The sequence below is a fragment of the Tympanuchus pallidicinctus genome, unplaced genomic scaffold (genome assembly GCF_026119805.1).
Source record: "Tympanuchus pallidicinctus isolate F22 unplaced genomic scaffold, pur_lepc_1.0 scaffold1, whole genome shotgun sequence".
Taxonomy (NCBI): domain Eukaryota; kingdom Metazoa; phylum Chordata; class Aves; order Galliformes; family Phasianidae; genus Tympanuchus; species Tympanuchus pallidicinctus.
In genome coordinates this window covers 103,087,566-103,102,169 of record NW_026294618.1, presented here as the reverse complement: position 1 = coordinate 103,102,169, position 14,604 = coordinate 103,087,566, and the positions used below count along the sequence as shown (strand labels likewise).

At 41.2% G+C, this 14,604-nt stretch overlaps 1 protein-coding gene across 1 annotated transcript in view; it reads left to right on the top strand.

The window, feature by feature from the left end:
- The window catches only part of PCSK2 (proprotein convertase subtilisin/kexin type 2), a 93,742-nt gene extending 79,138 nt beyond the window's left edge, over positions 1-14,604 (top strand). Inside the window, exons 9-12 of the mRNA XM_052677479.1 lie at positions 5,266-5,481; positions 6,767-6,867; positions 9,322-9,549; positions 12,329-14,604. Of these exons, the coding sequence (XP_052533439.1) occupies positions 5,266-5,481; positions 6,767-6,867; positions 9,322-9,549; positions 12,329-12,815 (1,032 nt within the window). The 3' untranslated portion in view covers positions 12,816-14,604. The remainder of the gene's footprint in view (positions 1-5,265; positions 5,482-6,766; positions 6,868-9,321; positions 9,550-12,328) is intronic.

Here is a 14,604-nt window from a genome sequence, read left to right as displayed (position 1 = left end):
AGCTTCTTTGTAACTCTGGAGTCCTTTACTATCATATTGCTATTGTGTCTAGAATATGCATTGCAATTACAAGTCTTGTCTTACGTATTTAAGCTAAAATCAAACCAAATTACAATCCCACATGAGTATATTGTATGTCAGCTTTTCTGATGTTTACCCATTTGGCTGAGTGGGATACTTTCAGGCTTCAGTAAAGCAGCATGAACAGCTTTTCTAACCTAGTGATGGGATGCACACCCCATCACCATGAACAAGTTCCAGATTTGGAGATCAGTCTGTGAGCATCTACTTTCTTGCCACAGCTCAGGGAATGAATACACATATCTGGGGGACAGGACAGGTGTAAATCCCAAATCTCATTGGTTTCTGTTGTGATATCTGCTGCTTTGGGCATGCCTTGGTCAGCTGAAGACCTTGGCTATTGTAAGGCTTGTGCTCCACCTGATCCTGCGACAACGTTAAATATTGCCCTTCACAAAGATTCAGATGACTGTCACATAAGGAGTAGAAAACTGCTGTACTGCAGTAGCTTGGACCAGCATGGAGCAATGGGATTGATTTTTTTACAGATGTTACCAATATCAGAATTGTATCTGCAGAATTGTTGGGCTATAGTAATGTGTTATCACTTGTGATGTGCAGCTCAGGATCCAACAAAAAGAAATTGCTAGTTTAGGCTGAGCCAGAACATTTCAATTGATGGATTTTGCTTATTTTGTACTGATCATCAAGTTCTTTTCTTTTGTAAAATGGATCAAATTTATGTTGGAGAGTAAATTTGGAAGGGAAAGAAGAAATGTTTGATTTTGAGCAGGCGGAATTATTTTATTTTTAAATAGAAGCTTTTCTCTTGGCATTTTCCAAGCTCCCTTCCTGCTGAGGTGAACCATAATTGAAAGCTGATGCTGCTTCTTTTCACCAAAACTGTATTTTTCCACTCATTTCTCTTGGCTAACAGAAGCCCATCTCGTTTCAACAATAATTTAGGCATAGAAAATAGCTCAAGCACTATTTTTAGTGAAAGGAAGTATTAACAATTGCACAGTTAATTGGGGATTGTTGGAGGGGAGTTCAGTATTCTTCTGTGACCTAATAAAGACTGGAGTAAGTTATATAAAGCATTTTGTTAGGGTTTGACAATTCCAGGGCTCATTCTTTGAGAATCTCATAAAGGAATCTCATGTACTTGGGTGATTATGACTTGATCCAAATTGCTTTAGAAATCTGCTAGGAGGAACCAGTCAGCCAGCTAGCAAAGTCAATAAGGTCTCAATGGGCTGCTAGCTGGCAGCGTGTCAGAGATGCAGGAGAACACAGGCAGGCTCCAGAAAACCCTGGCAGTGCAAAAATAAAAACAGCAACAGCTTGGCGATGCCAAGGTCTTGCTGATTCCAGCTGGCTTAAACCACACAGCTGGGCTACTTGCACAAGGCAGAGGTGGGGAGAGCTCCTCGATGGCCGGAGAGCCCAGCCCAATACATCCACCAGGTCCCAACAGCAGGCAGATGGTGCTGCAGCTCTTCCACATCCTTCCTTGCCTTGGGGTTCCCCAGCTGGGGAACATGATGGAAATTTCCAGTGCTGCAAAGCTCCTCCAGGCAGAGCAGCGTGTTCTGGATGCTCCATGCCCTGGGCTGCAAACCACAGTTTGCAGGATAATTCGCAAATGTTACTGAAGGATGCAATTCTTAATTACAAAACATGTAAGGGTTTCCAAATAATTCAGTGCCAAAAGTTCTAATGATGCTTTTGAAAGAGAAACAAGGACTGTTTAAGGAGGAAATAAGTGGAAAATAATAAAGAATGGTAACTGGCCAAGTCCTATCCAAAAGTTGCTAAGACCAATGGCAGAGACTTGAAAAAGCTGTAGAATTCTTTTGCCTTTCCTGGAAAAACAGCTCATGTGTTATCATAGCAGGCACAAAAATTGCTACTAAACTATACAGAAGGTGCTGTGAGACACTTCTCTTTTTTTCCTCAGAAGAAATGCAGAATTACTATGGTGTCATGCAAAAAAAAAAAAAAAAAAAAAAAGTGCAAAGCTACCAGAGACAGGCTGTAAAGACTGTGATGTTCCTTCCATCCACCTTTAGCAACCATGATGGCTGGGCTGGAATGAGCAACTTACAGGAGCTAAAGCAGAGGCTGAGCTGTTTAGGGGCCCAGCTGTTACAGGAACACCTGACAGTCTTTACGAGAAGAGCCAGGGGAAGCAGAAGGAGATTTATTTGCCAATACCACCAGCTTTTATCTGGAAAGTGTGATCCAGGAATGAAAGCTTAGAGGAATGCTGGCTTAGGCACTAGCCCAGCAAGCATGATGTATGAACACAATAAAAAACTGAAAAAGAGTTCACCTTAAGTTACCTAAAATGGATTAGACTGCAGTTCCCTGCCTGCTCACTTTTGCAAGGTTGTTCAGTAAAGGAATTTTCCTGGGATTATGGTCTTTAGAATTTGAGAAAATGGATAATAAAACTTCTCTGGGATATTTTTTGCCAGTAGCACAACATCTCACAAAGAGCACTGGAAATAGAAAACCTGCTGTTTCTGCCAAGAAAACTTCTCAGTAGCTGTCTGTGACTTTCTGAGCATATAGCCTTGCTCAGGATTTCATTCGGATTAGTGTGATTTGAGAGGTGAGACTCTTTTAGGCTGCTCCTCAATGCACTGAGATCCATTTTCAGCTGTGAGTGCGAGTTGTGGCTTCAGGTGGCTCAGAAGTGTGAGTGACAAGCTCTGTACTGCTTTTGGGGAAAATGAACAGATTTCAACAGGATTGTGGAGAAAAGATACTCTTTAAAATGTACCTTCTTGTCTTGCAGTCTTCACTCTTATTTCTTGATCTTCCTTCAGGCTCCCTCTGGTGTTTCTAGTGCCTATTACTAGCATCTTGTCCAATCTTGTTTTTGTCCTTAATTTACAGCAGTCTAAGTTGAGTGATAACACTGAAATTGTTGAGGTTCATAAAAGTTGAGATGTAAAAGGAGCTTTCAGTTGGCTTTAAGTATGATGCTTGGTTGACCCCAGTGAGATTTTTCTGGTTTACACAAATACCATCCAGGGAATTGAAAATTAACTTCCTTTGAAGCCATACATTTCTGCATGGTACTTGGAGTAATGCCTGAGGACAGTCAATGAGCAGTTTGTATGTGCAAACCCGCCCTAAGAATCATTGCAAATATTGCACTAGGGCTGCTATCAGCTTTTTCCCTTTCAAGTCCTGGCTGAAAGGGAAATGCAATAGAAATTAGAGTATTAAAAGGTAATTAAAAAAAAAAAACAAAACAACCAAACAAACCAGCATAAAACACCATTACGCCACACTTGTGGATGCAGCTCTCATAGAAGTGATATCCTTTGACTGTTCTCCAAATAGACAGTGATGGCATTATACCTGCCCTCACTAGCACTTAGCAGGCTTACTACACCCACAAACCCATCCCCAAATTTCAGTTCCATTGTGGATGCCACCTGAACCCACCAGCAATCTGTTATACCTGTTTTCTGCCATCCACCACAAATCCCATCTGTGGGGTGTGCTGCTTTGCAGCAATTCCCGCTTTTGGCAGCACGGAGCCATTTGCCATGCAGGGCAAAGTCTGCTTCCCGACACTGTATGAATGCTAACTGCCTGGCACCAGACTGTTTTCCTGAATTTGTCACATGAAAATTGAGCGTTTCATCTCTCTTCAGAATGGCTAGAAGGAAAGGCTTGTTTAAGATCAGTCCCGGACATGCCAAACATCCTGTTCCTGGCACTAGCAGCGTGTCTTCTGGGGATGGGCGGTGCTCTAGCTGTCATTGAGGCTGTCCAAAAGGCACAGATGGTGACACGATGGTGTGATGGTGCATGTGGGCAGGACAGCAAGCTTGTGATGTAGTCTGGGAACTGAGTCCAAAGCCCAGGTAGCAGCAGTCTAGCACAAGCTCATTATTTTGATTTTATGTATTTTTGCCACAGCATCCTCTTCCTTTAAAACTAAAATGATTGATCTCAGATCTTGGTAGGAGTTCTCAGACTGATTTCAGGACGCTTATTTCATAGTCATCATCTTAATTATGAAAATCTCTGTCCTGAGGTGTTACGTACCCCAGTGGCAGCAGACCTGCTGTGCAATTCAGTGGATTATAATGTAACCCTCTAAGATGCTTGAAATAATGAGGTTGCTCTGTTCAGTGAGGTATGATGAAAAATAGAAGCTACTGCTGAGAGTTCAGATTTTATCTACATTATTTGCAGAAAAGGTTCTTATTAAAATATCATTGCAAGTTGCTTTGTTTGCATATGCTTTAATTTCCATTTTTTGCTGGACAATGAAAAGACCAGAAGATATTTTTTCTCATCTTCTACCCAGTGCACACACAAACAGGCCTTGTACCCTGGTGATGCTGCTGGAAGTAAACACTGGACATTAGACTACACAGAGAGAAATTTTGGCTGTGCTGCTATCAGTGGGAGATCTGTGCTTGGTTTCACTGGCATTGATCTTCCTCCAAGCATCAAGGCTCTGAGGTCTTACCTTCTTCCAGTCTTAGGATGGCATGAGAAGACGGAGTGGAGTTGATCCCTTCCCACTCCTTGCTTACCTGAAATGGGAGAGAGGATACAAATTTTTTTAACAGGAAGGTCATAGCTTCAGTATCTCCCATTCATCTCTGGACTTTGCAGTGTTTTTGGTAGACCGTCTTTCTGTAGATGATACATTTGATTTCTTTTTTTCTGCTTGGTCATAGAAGCTGACTTGCCAAAAAAAAACAACAACAAAAACCAAACAGCTCTGTGTCAGTGATACTTAAGAGAAAATCTATTGAGAGTATTGAGAGGAAAAAGGTGCCGGCTATACAGATTTTGTAGTCCTTGTCCAAACCTAATTAGATCTTACAAAGCCAGTGTCTGAGATGACCTATATTGCTTATAAAAGAACACCTTCGTTAAAGCATTTAGACCTTGACATAAGCACTAATGAATCTATAAAATGTCTCAGCATATGGCACAGAAACCTTCAGGGCATCAAACAAAGCAGGAGATAAATGGAAACGCTCCGTGTGCATGAAGCTGCAAAGTTGGCTGTGGCTGCCAGTTAACCAATTTTAATAACCTGCAGAAGCCCATTTTATTTCAGCTTACAGCTGGCGTTTATTTTGTTTGGACCAGTTTTCTCCTTTAGAGACGTTTAGTTTCACAACTACGTGTGCTGTTGAGCAAAGGTGCTGTTTTCTATTTGCAGTTTAATCCAGGAGGGCCAACTTTCCCTTTTCACAGGGCCGGGGAGGAAAAGGAAGCATCTACGTCTGGGCCTCTGGAGATGGGGGCAGCTATGATGACTGCAACTGTGACGGTTATGCATCAAGTATGTGGACAATCTCCATCAATTCTGCAATAAATGATGGACGGACTGCTCTGTATGATGAAAGCTGCTCTTCAACCCTAGCCTCCACATTCAGTAATGGGAGGAAGAGAAATCCGGAGGCTGGCGTGGTGAGTCCAGATATTATTGTGGTGTTGCTGCTGTCTTTTTGCACTCCCACGACCCGTTACAACTCTGACTGCTTTGGAGCTCCAGATGGTCCTTTGTTGAGATGGATATTTTCTCGTCTGCAGCATGTGATTGTGCCAAGGCTGTCAGCTGAGGAGATGTGGAATTAACATTGAGAACAGCAGTGATCTTCCATATCTTAGAGATTCATATATTTCATGCTTTCCTTTATCAGAAACCAGATTTAGAAGTTCAATTGCCCTCTTTCCAGAGGACAATTTGACAAAAGGCTTCTGTTTAAAGCTTAAAAAAAAGGGTTTGATATCTGAAATCATCCTTAATTGTTCTGGCAGAGCAGTCACGAATCAGATTTCTGCATTACTAGGAGCTGAACAGGGCAAACAGACATTCAGTTGCCTTAGAGGAAATGTGGATGTTCAGATTACCCTCAGAGATACAGTCAAGCATTGAGAGCACTGTGGAGCACCATACTCAAGTCCTTTACAGGACCATACTTACTAGTGAAAAATATGTGCTTTATGTTCGAGTCTAACTGGGATTCCCTTCCACTATACTGATACTGCTCTTCAGCACCTCCAGACTAGCCAGGATGTAGTCTGATTCACAGAAGGGAAAACTGTGGTGTAGTAACTCAAGGTCTGCCCTTCCCAAAAACCATTATACATTTTTCTTAACTCTATCTCAAGCTCCAAAGACTTTATTCATTTTAGGTAGCATCCTAAATGCCTGTGTGCAATAGCAGATAGAAAAATACTGCTTTCTGTCTTGATGTCAGCATTGTGCTGGTATCAGCTAAAGTGATACCTTTGTAATTATTGCCATAAAATGCACTTCTAAAGTTTTCCTTAGGTCTGCATGGAAGTCTGCAGCCAGTCTTGGCTTTGGAGTTGTATAAGCCTTAGAAATCTCAGTACTGTTAACAATTCTAGTTTCCAACACTCATGACAACCATAATGAAACTTAAGGCGAAACTTAAGTTTGGTTAAACTTTGCTTATAGGAAATAACTGATACCTGTTTAAGTTTGAGACCTAAGTGGTAGTGAAAGTTGTTTTCCTACATCGTAACCTATTCTTGCATTCCTACCTTCTGTAACTATGTCCCCCAATACTTTAAATTCATACACAGTTCCAAAGAAGACAGATTCTCTGAACAAATGTACAATTATTCTGAAGTGCAAAACTCCACTCTCTATATTGTTCTACATCTGCAGCTGCAAGGAAAATGGAATAACTCAATTCATTAATTAAATCTAATATCATTGCAGGCTACAACAGACTTGTATGGCAACTGCACCCTGCGTCACTCAGGAACGTCTGCAGCTGCCCCTGAAGCAGCAGGAGTGTTCGCCTTGGCCCTGGAGGCTAAGTATGCTGTTAAGGCATTCCTTGTGAGCTCGGAGAGGAGTGGGCCTGGGCTTTGTTTAATGTTTATCGTATGAACATGGCTGCTGGATTAAGCAGGATGAGCAGCTGATGCGCTATTGGATACAGTAGAGACATGGCTGGTGACTTACAGGGCGACCTGTGGTCTTCCCCAAGCCACAGGCAGATACATTTTGATTGAATTGCTCTCTGTGTGTCCTGTACATCCAGGGGTTTGTCTTCCCAGCACTATTTGAGGGAGAGGTTACTTCATTTCTCCACGTATTTAGTGGGGAGCACCCAGCTTACAAAAGCAAAATAATGAATCTGTAGTATCAGATGGGAGTTCATCTTGTCCCACAGACTGTTCACAGTGGAAAATATATAGCAGAGTGAGTAAGAGGCAGGGATTAACAGTGATCTTTCATGTAAGCAGCCTGGGCAATCAGTTGCTTGGGGAGGGAGCGATCAGCCTATCCCTTTTAACAGCCGCAGGCAGAGCTCGAATTTGTCTGACTCTTTTTAAGCTTGTCAGTGATTTGGCATCTGCATCATCCAGTGTCAATCAATTCCACAGTAATAATATTTGTTGGCAGTGGTGTGGGATGCTTCTTTTGTCCTTCCTTATCCCATGGCTGGTAATCTGCTTTTGTGCTATATAATTGCTGTGTTATGTGGAAGAACAAATATCCAGTGTCTGTTTACCTTCTTCATGCTATTTATAACATTGGAGACCTCTAGTATATCTTGCCTCATTATCTTCTTTTCTAATGACTAGGAAAAGTTTTCCTTACAATAATCTACACCATCTCTTTCCTTTGTGTTGAACTGTTTTATGAAATGGAAAAGCATTTGCTCAGCTATACAGCTTCAGTTGCTGTAATCTCAGCATGAACTGAACACTATGTACATAGTTCTCTCTGACAGTATGTGGAAGAATGAAGATTTAGCAGAGGAGACAAAATTTATATCACCAGTGGAGCAGTGATTATTGTGCTCAGAGCACAACTTGGGCCAGTTCTCATTTTTCAGATTTTATGTGTGTCAAACAAACATGCCAAGTATCTTAACTTTGGACGATCAATCCTTCCACTATCAGATTTGTTCAGTGGGACAGCCACAATGTAATAAATTAATATGGCCATACAAATAAGGATTTAATGAATTTTCTGACCACTGCATGTTTAACTTGGACTACTGTCCTAATTTCTCAGTAATAATGATCATTACTCTTTATCTGGGCTGCCCATGAAGTGGGTAATAAATCTTATCAAACTGTTGTGAGTAGAAATTAAGACTAATCCCCCTGGTCTGCAGCTGGTTCTCTAGCCTTTGCTGAGAAGGAAAGAAAGAAAGAACTGTCTGTGTCTCCTACCACTCTGGCTGTCATAAACTTCTGTTGTATTGTGCAGAATTTTCCTGGTTGAGTAACACTTGCCTTCACAGGAATGGCTAGCAATTTCCCATGCTGGCTGCTCTTGCCTGCAGTGTGTCTCTCAGCTTGTGTACATCTGACATGTCTCTGAAAACAAACTAATCTGGGAGATGGGAAGTTCCATTTTAGAAAGTTTTGCAAGTGATCTTTGGTGTTCTGTATCTCATGTCACCTTGAAAAAATGAAAGCAATTAGTTATTCTGGTGTACACTCAGCATGCATGCATGCATTACTTAGGGCACAGAAAGCTGAAAAACAGAACGTTTTCGGTTGATGATTTGAATCAGACATATTATAATGCTGAAAGAGTTCATCATAAAACAAATGGAATAGCTTCAGCTATGTAGAATTAAAACGTCAGTTCTGAATCTTCCAGAATAATAACTTATAAGTGCCCTTTCTATCATCATAATCACTGCAAAGCTAGGAGGACAAGAGCTGATGATGAAAAATGATCACAAAATCTAGACAAATGTTCCTTTAGTGCATCCATTTGTGCTAGCAGATCTTGGGTGATAAAGCTCTATAGTAACTTACAGTGCAAACCTGCAGCCACCCACAGCTCATATATCCACATTTGCAGTCTGCTGAAATGACCGAGACCTTGATTGTTAGAGCTCACCAGCTCTATCTGAGCAGAGCTTCTCTGGATGAACCGTGGGAGGTCCATGGAAAAAGCAGGTGGAGCAGGCAAGGAAAAGAGAGTGAGATCTAAGACAAGGGTTTCACAAAGTTGTCCATAATTTTTTTTTTTTTTTTTTTTTTTGCATTGTTTTCGGGATCTGGTATATTATCCTACTCATTCCCAGTAGATAGTAGATAGTTCAAGTCTAGTTGAAAGCAGTTGCTTTCAGAAACTATTCTTGCTCCCTTGAAATCAACAGAAGCTTTTTACTGGTATGTGCATAGATTCAATTTCTGTGAGATTCACAGAAGCAAATTTCAGCAAAGGACTTAAGTTATTTTATTTAATATCTCTGGGAAAAGACTGTACTGTTTGTTTTCCCTGTTACTTTTCCACAGCTTGGATCTGACCTGGAGAGACATGCAGCATCTGACAGTTCTCACCTCCAAAAGGAACCAGCTTCATGATGAAGTTCATCGGTGGCGTAGGAATGGTGTTGGGCTGGAGTTCAATCATTTGTTTGGCTATGGTGTCCTAGATGCAGGAGCAATGGTTAAGATGGCAAAAGACTGGAAGACCGTTCCCGAGAGATTCCACTGTGTTGGGGGGTCAATACAGGAACCTGAGTAAGTCCAGTACATGTGTTTTGTTTTTTTAGTCATTGAAGAGATCACAGGCATGCAAATACCTTGACAAAGAGCTCAATAACCAGAGAAACATAATGAACACATAATAAACATCAGTAGTGTCAATAGCAGCATCCATTTCTCATAAGTGCTTACTGGTATGTTTACACCAAAGTTTGTGTGAATAAAGAGCTTGTGCATGAGTGAAAACCTGGGAGGCTGGCCCCATAAATTGCCCAAATTGCTGCCGCATGAAATACTTCTTAGCCAAGTCCTGCTGACCTATTTTAGCAGGCAGATTTATCTTCAGAAGAAACAGTCATCTATAGGTAGCAGACATTCAGTTTGAATGTTACAGCATTTAATTGTGTTTGGCTTGTTCTTCAAGTCACTAATTGCAGGCAGGCTAGGTTGTCAAATTATTTTCTGATTACCTTTGCGTGCTAAAGTGAATGAGTCAACAAGTGAATTAATACTACTTGACTACAACAGCTATCATTCAATTCAATTATTGAAAAATTGACCTAATGATGGCCAATTTATGTCTTGAAACACTTGAAATCTGACATTTCGGTGCCATTTCTGAAAGCATCATTATTCTAACATAAGAAGAAATTAATCCAATATGCTTCCCTTGTAGATAGCTCTGCCAAGCAAAGACTGAGTTTGCTCCCATCGTCCAGATGGGTTTGTATTTGATTATGAAATTTCTACTGCACTTCCACTTGTTTTTCCAGTTTGATCATGCAGCAGCAGCAGCATTTGCTGTATGTATATATAGACATATAGAACACATATATTTGTATATCTATTTTCCCTATATACTTAGGTAGATAGTGATGGCACAGGGGTGTGTACCACAGCAGCATTGCCCATTAGCAGAAACAGGGCACCATATTTTGGTGCTGATAGAGAAGACTCACACTGTGAGGTCCTGCCTCATTCACTGCCAGAGATGTAAGCATGGCAAAGCATTCTAAGTAGGTATCAGATGATAACAAATCAGATTGCTTTGAGGCTGGTGCTTCCCATGCAGAGAAATTTCAAGCAGATAGCAACCGTGAGATGATGTTCTTCACTTCCAGCTGCCATATAGTGCATTTTCTTTGTGCTGAGGAACACAAAATGCATCTCGAGGGAATCAGACTGAGGTGTTCAAATACTTTAGCTATATAATATTTATGTTATACCTATAGCTTCTGCAGTAGCACATCCTGAAAATTCAGAATGCTACATTTTTAGACCGTTTAAGGTAAGTGAATGCCTTGAGGATCTGGGCACAAATGTGTATTTACTCTGCAAGTAGTCCCAAGAAATCAACCTTTTAGGAGAGGAGGACAGAGACAGGCCTGAGCTGGTATTAGTGATGTGCTGAACAATACTTAGAGACTGTCTCAGTCTGAGACGAGACTTAGTCTGAGACTTAGAGCTTGTCTCAGGAAGAGATTTCCTGAAAGTCAGGAAACACTTGAATGAAACGCTTTCACTGCTCTCTGAAGAAGGCACTATTTCAGTAGCAAAGGGAATCTCTCCTATGAACAAAGGCTGAGTGAACTGGGTCTGTTCAGCCTTGAGAAAAGAAGACTGAGAGGGGACCTGATCCAGGCCTATAAATATCTAAGGTGTGGGGGGGCAGAATGGCGAGGCCAGACTGTTTTCAGTGGTGAGTGGAGACAGGACAAGGGGAAACGGCTGGAAACTGCAGCATAGGAAGTTCTGCACAAACGTGCGCAAGAACTTCTTTACAGTGAGGTGACGGAGCACTGGAACAGGCTGCCCAGGGAGGTGGTGGAGTCTCCTTCTCTGGAGATGTTCAAGACCTGCCTGGATGCCGACCTGTGCGACCTGCTGTAGGGAACCTGCTTTGGCAGGGGGGTTGGACTCGATGATCTCTGGAGGTCCCTTCCAACCCCTACAATTCTGTGATTCTGTGATTCTGTTGGATTTGCACTCTCATTTCTTTTCAAGAGAAGGCATTCCACTTACACAGTGCAGTCAGTGCCCCTTGAAAGAGGCACACTTCCATATTTCACTGCAAAACCAAGGTCCTGAGCAGGACTGCGAGTGCTGGGTGCTGTGTGCCACCTGCTTTGCACAGGGCCAGTGTAAATACTTCCCCAGGTTTCCTCAGCTGTGTGGGGTGCAACAGCAGTGTGAGTGCATGCGTGTTTGGCAGCTCAGCAAACAAGTGTGCTTCCTTCCTGAGCATCCTGTTCGGGATCTGCTCGAGGCCAATAATTTTCTTGGAAGCATACTTTTCAAGTGAGCTGAAATGAGGTTCAACATTTGCATTGGTTTCCGAATCACAGCAAGGATACAGACTTGAATACTGCTGCACTGAATTTTTGTGCAAGTGGCTCCAGAGTGGTTTGCTGCTGTCTTTTGAGGTGGCTGACACAACCAACTACTCATGGCTCTTTAACTGAAAACACATTATTATGCAAATACCCAATAATAGCAGTGAGAAGTAGAGGCAGCTATTAAGTAAATGTTAATGTTTCTTAAATAGCAGTTATGCACTTCTTAATAGTATTCTTTCTCTCATTGTGTAGGTGTACATTTCATAATGTATTTTCAAATTAGGGTTTTACTATCATTTTCTAAAAAGAGAATGTTTTATTTCTGGTTAGGTTTGCAGCTATTATTTCCTTACCTTTTCATATATTAATGAGGCAAACAGTACAGGTTTTTCTCTAGGGCATCAATAAATAATGGTTTTAGAATAAGCCATCGTGCTGTAAATATCCTTTTAATTTGCTTAATTATCTTTTGACTGCAGAAAGATACCACCAAGTGGCAAGTTAGTCCTCACACTTACAACTGATGCTTGTGAGGGGAAGGAGAATTTTGTCCGTTACCTTGAACACGTCCAAGCAGTTATAACTGTGAATTCAACTCGGCGAGGAGACCTCAACATCAACATGACCTCGCCAATGGGAACGAAGTCCATCCTACTGAGCCGACGTCCAAGGGATGATGACTCCAAGGTGGGTTTTGACAAATGGCCTTTCATGACCACGCACACCTGGGGAGAAGACCCCCGAGGCACCTGGGTTCTAGAGATTGGGTTTATTGGCGGTGTGCCACAGCGGGGTGTGCTGAAGGAGTGGACACTGATGCTGCACGGGACCCAGAGCGCACCATACATAGACCAAATAGTAAAAGATTATCAGTCCAAACTGGCCATGTCCAAGAAGGAAGAGCTGGAAGAAGAATTAGATGAAGCAGTGGAGAGAAGCCTGAAGAGTATACTGAGCAAGAACTAGAGCTGTTCTGCATGAGTGTCTTTCCTTTCCCGGATCCTTCTGTTCACCTTTCTGCTATCCAAACCTCTGTGTTAGACATATAACAATGATCGTCTCTGTAGCCAAATTATCACTTTCTTGATTTTAAAGTCTTGTATATTGTCAATAATTATTTTAATCACCACCAAAGCAATCATTTTTTTACTCTAAACCACAAATATATTGTCCCCCACCAAATAACTATGTACAGTTTGTGACTGTAAATGATTTTTCTTTTGTGTCATACAAATAGGTAATACCTGTAAACATGCCAATAGCTATTCCCTTCATATTTTTGTGGTATCTGTTGTTTGTATTTAAAAAAAAACAGAAACAAAAACAAAAAAAGTGAATTTTAATATTGGCTGTTGATGATAATGGGTGCATTTTAAAAAATTATTGTGAAAGAGGGAATTTACAAAGAGGTTGGCTGGAGAGGTCTTTGGATGTCTAACAGCTCCTTTTGAATCATGGGCTTCTGTGGGAACTTCCCCACTGAGTTCAACCAAAATAGCACTAGACCCTAGAAAAAGAGATGATCTAGAGATGAAAAATTTTCAGTCCAATTTTTGGAAACCGGTTTTAGAGTTTTCTTTAGTATAAACACATAGACAGTATACACATTAGCACTTCAGCCACAGAATGGTTCTGCAACAAGCATGCAATTGGGAAGGCAAGGCAATGCTAGGGCCAGGTGATAAAGGGAAGTGCATTGCAAACAGTCAGGGCATTCTAGAAGCACAAATTTCAGAGTGGGTTGTTTTTTGTTATTATTATGTTGTTAATTTAGATCAGCTTACCATCTTACAGTGGTATGAGTAGGTAGGGAATGATCTGTAAGGTTTCTTGCAACCTGTGTGCCAAAGTGCATCTGTCCTCCTCTATACTTAATGCTCTATACTACAGCAGCAGAAGATGCAGCCATCTCAGCATTTCCAATCTCAGACCCCTGTTTTCTGGGGTTTTCAGCCTGGCTGTCAGCAAATTGCTGTGGGAAATAAGAAAAACGCAGCTTGAGTCCCCAAACCATTTTAATTCAAATTTCACTTTTAAAAATAGAGATTTGTTATTTTTGTGTTATACAAATATATTTAAGGAGAAAAATATGCCTATGTAATTTATGTGTAATGCAACGTTGGCCTTCTTCGGAAAATAAAATATAGTGCATTTGGGAAGATTTGTCAGTAATTCTTGCTTTTGGTGTCAGTCCCACCTTCAGCTTTCACACGTCTCACCTGCCTTGGGGTCTGCTCTGGCTGTTGCCACATCACGCTCCCCTCTGTGTGGACTCAAGGTAACAACCACTACAGGTTCTCAAGTGTGAGAGCCCAAACTGAACGTTTGAGAAATAAAGGGTCTTGATTCTGCAAGTACTGCACTCACAGTAACAGCAGCAGACCTACTGAAGCATTGATGTAAAGCAGGTGCTTAAGATGTCGGAAGGATCCAACATCCACTGCTTAGACATTCACTGCTTTGGCAGTGACTGGTTTCAGAGTTTTATTATGTATTTTTAATATACAGAGTATTCATCTAAATTGTTTTACTAAGAATCTTCCTGGTTAATCAGGTGTGCAGTGACAGAAACATAGTAAGCAAATAAATATTTATCTAATAAATTAAAAATGTAACCCAAAGGTTATATGGTGCATACGTTTCACTTCAAAATGTATAATTCCTTGTTACTTCAAGTGAATATCCATCTTCTATCCTTCCATCAGGCCTGTTCTTTCCTTTCCAAATACAAATGCAAAATAAAGAGCTAAATCTA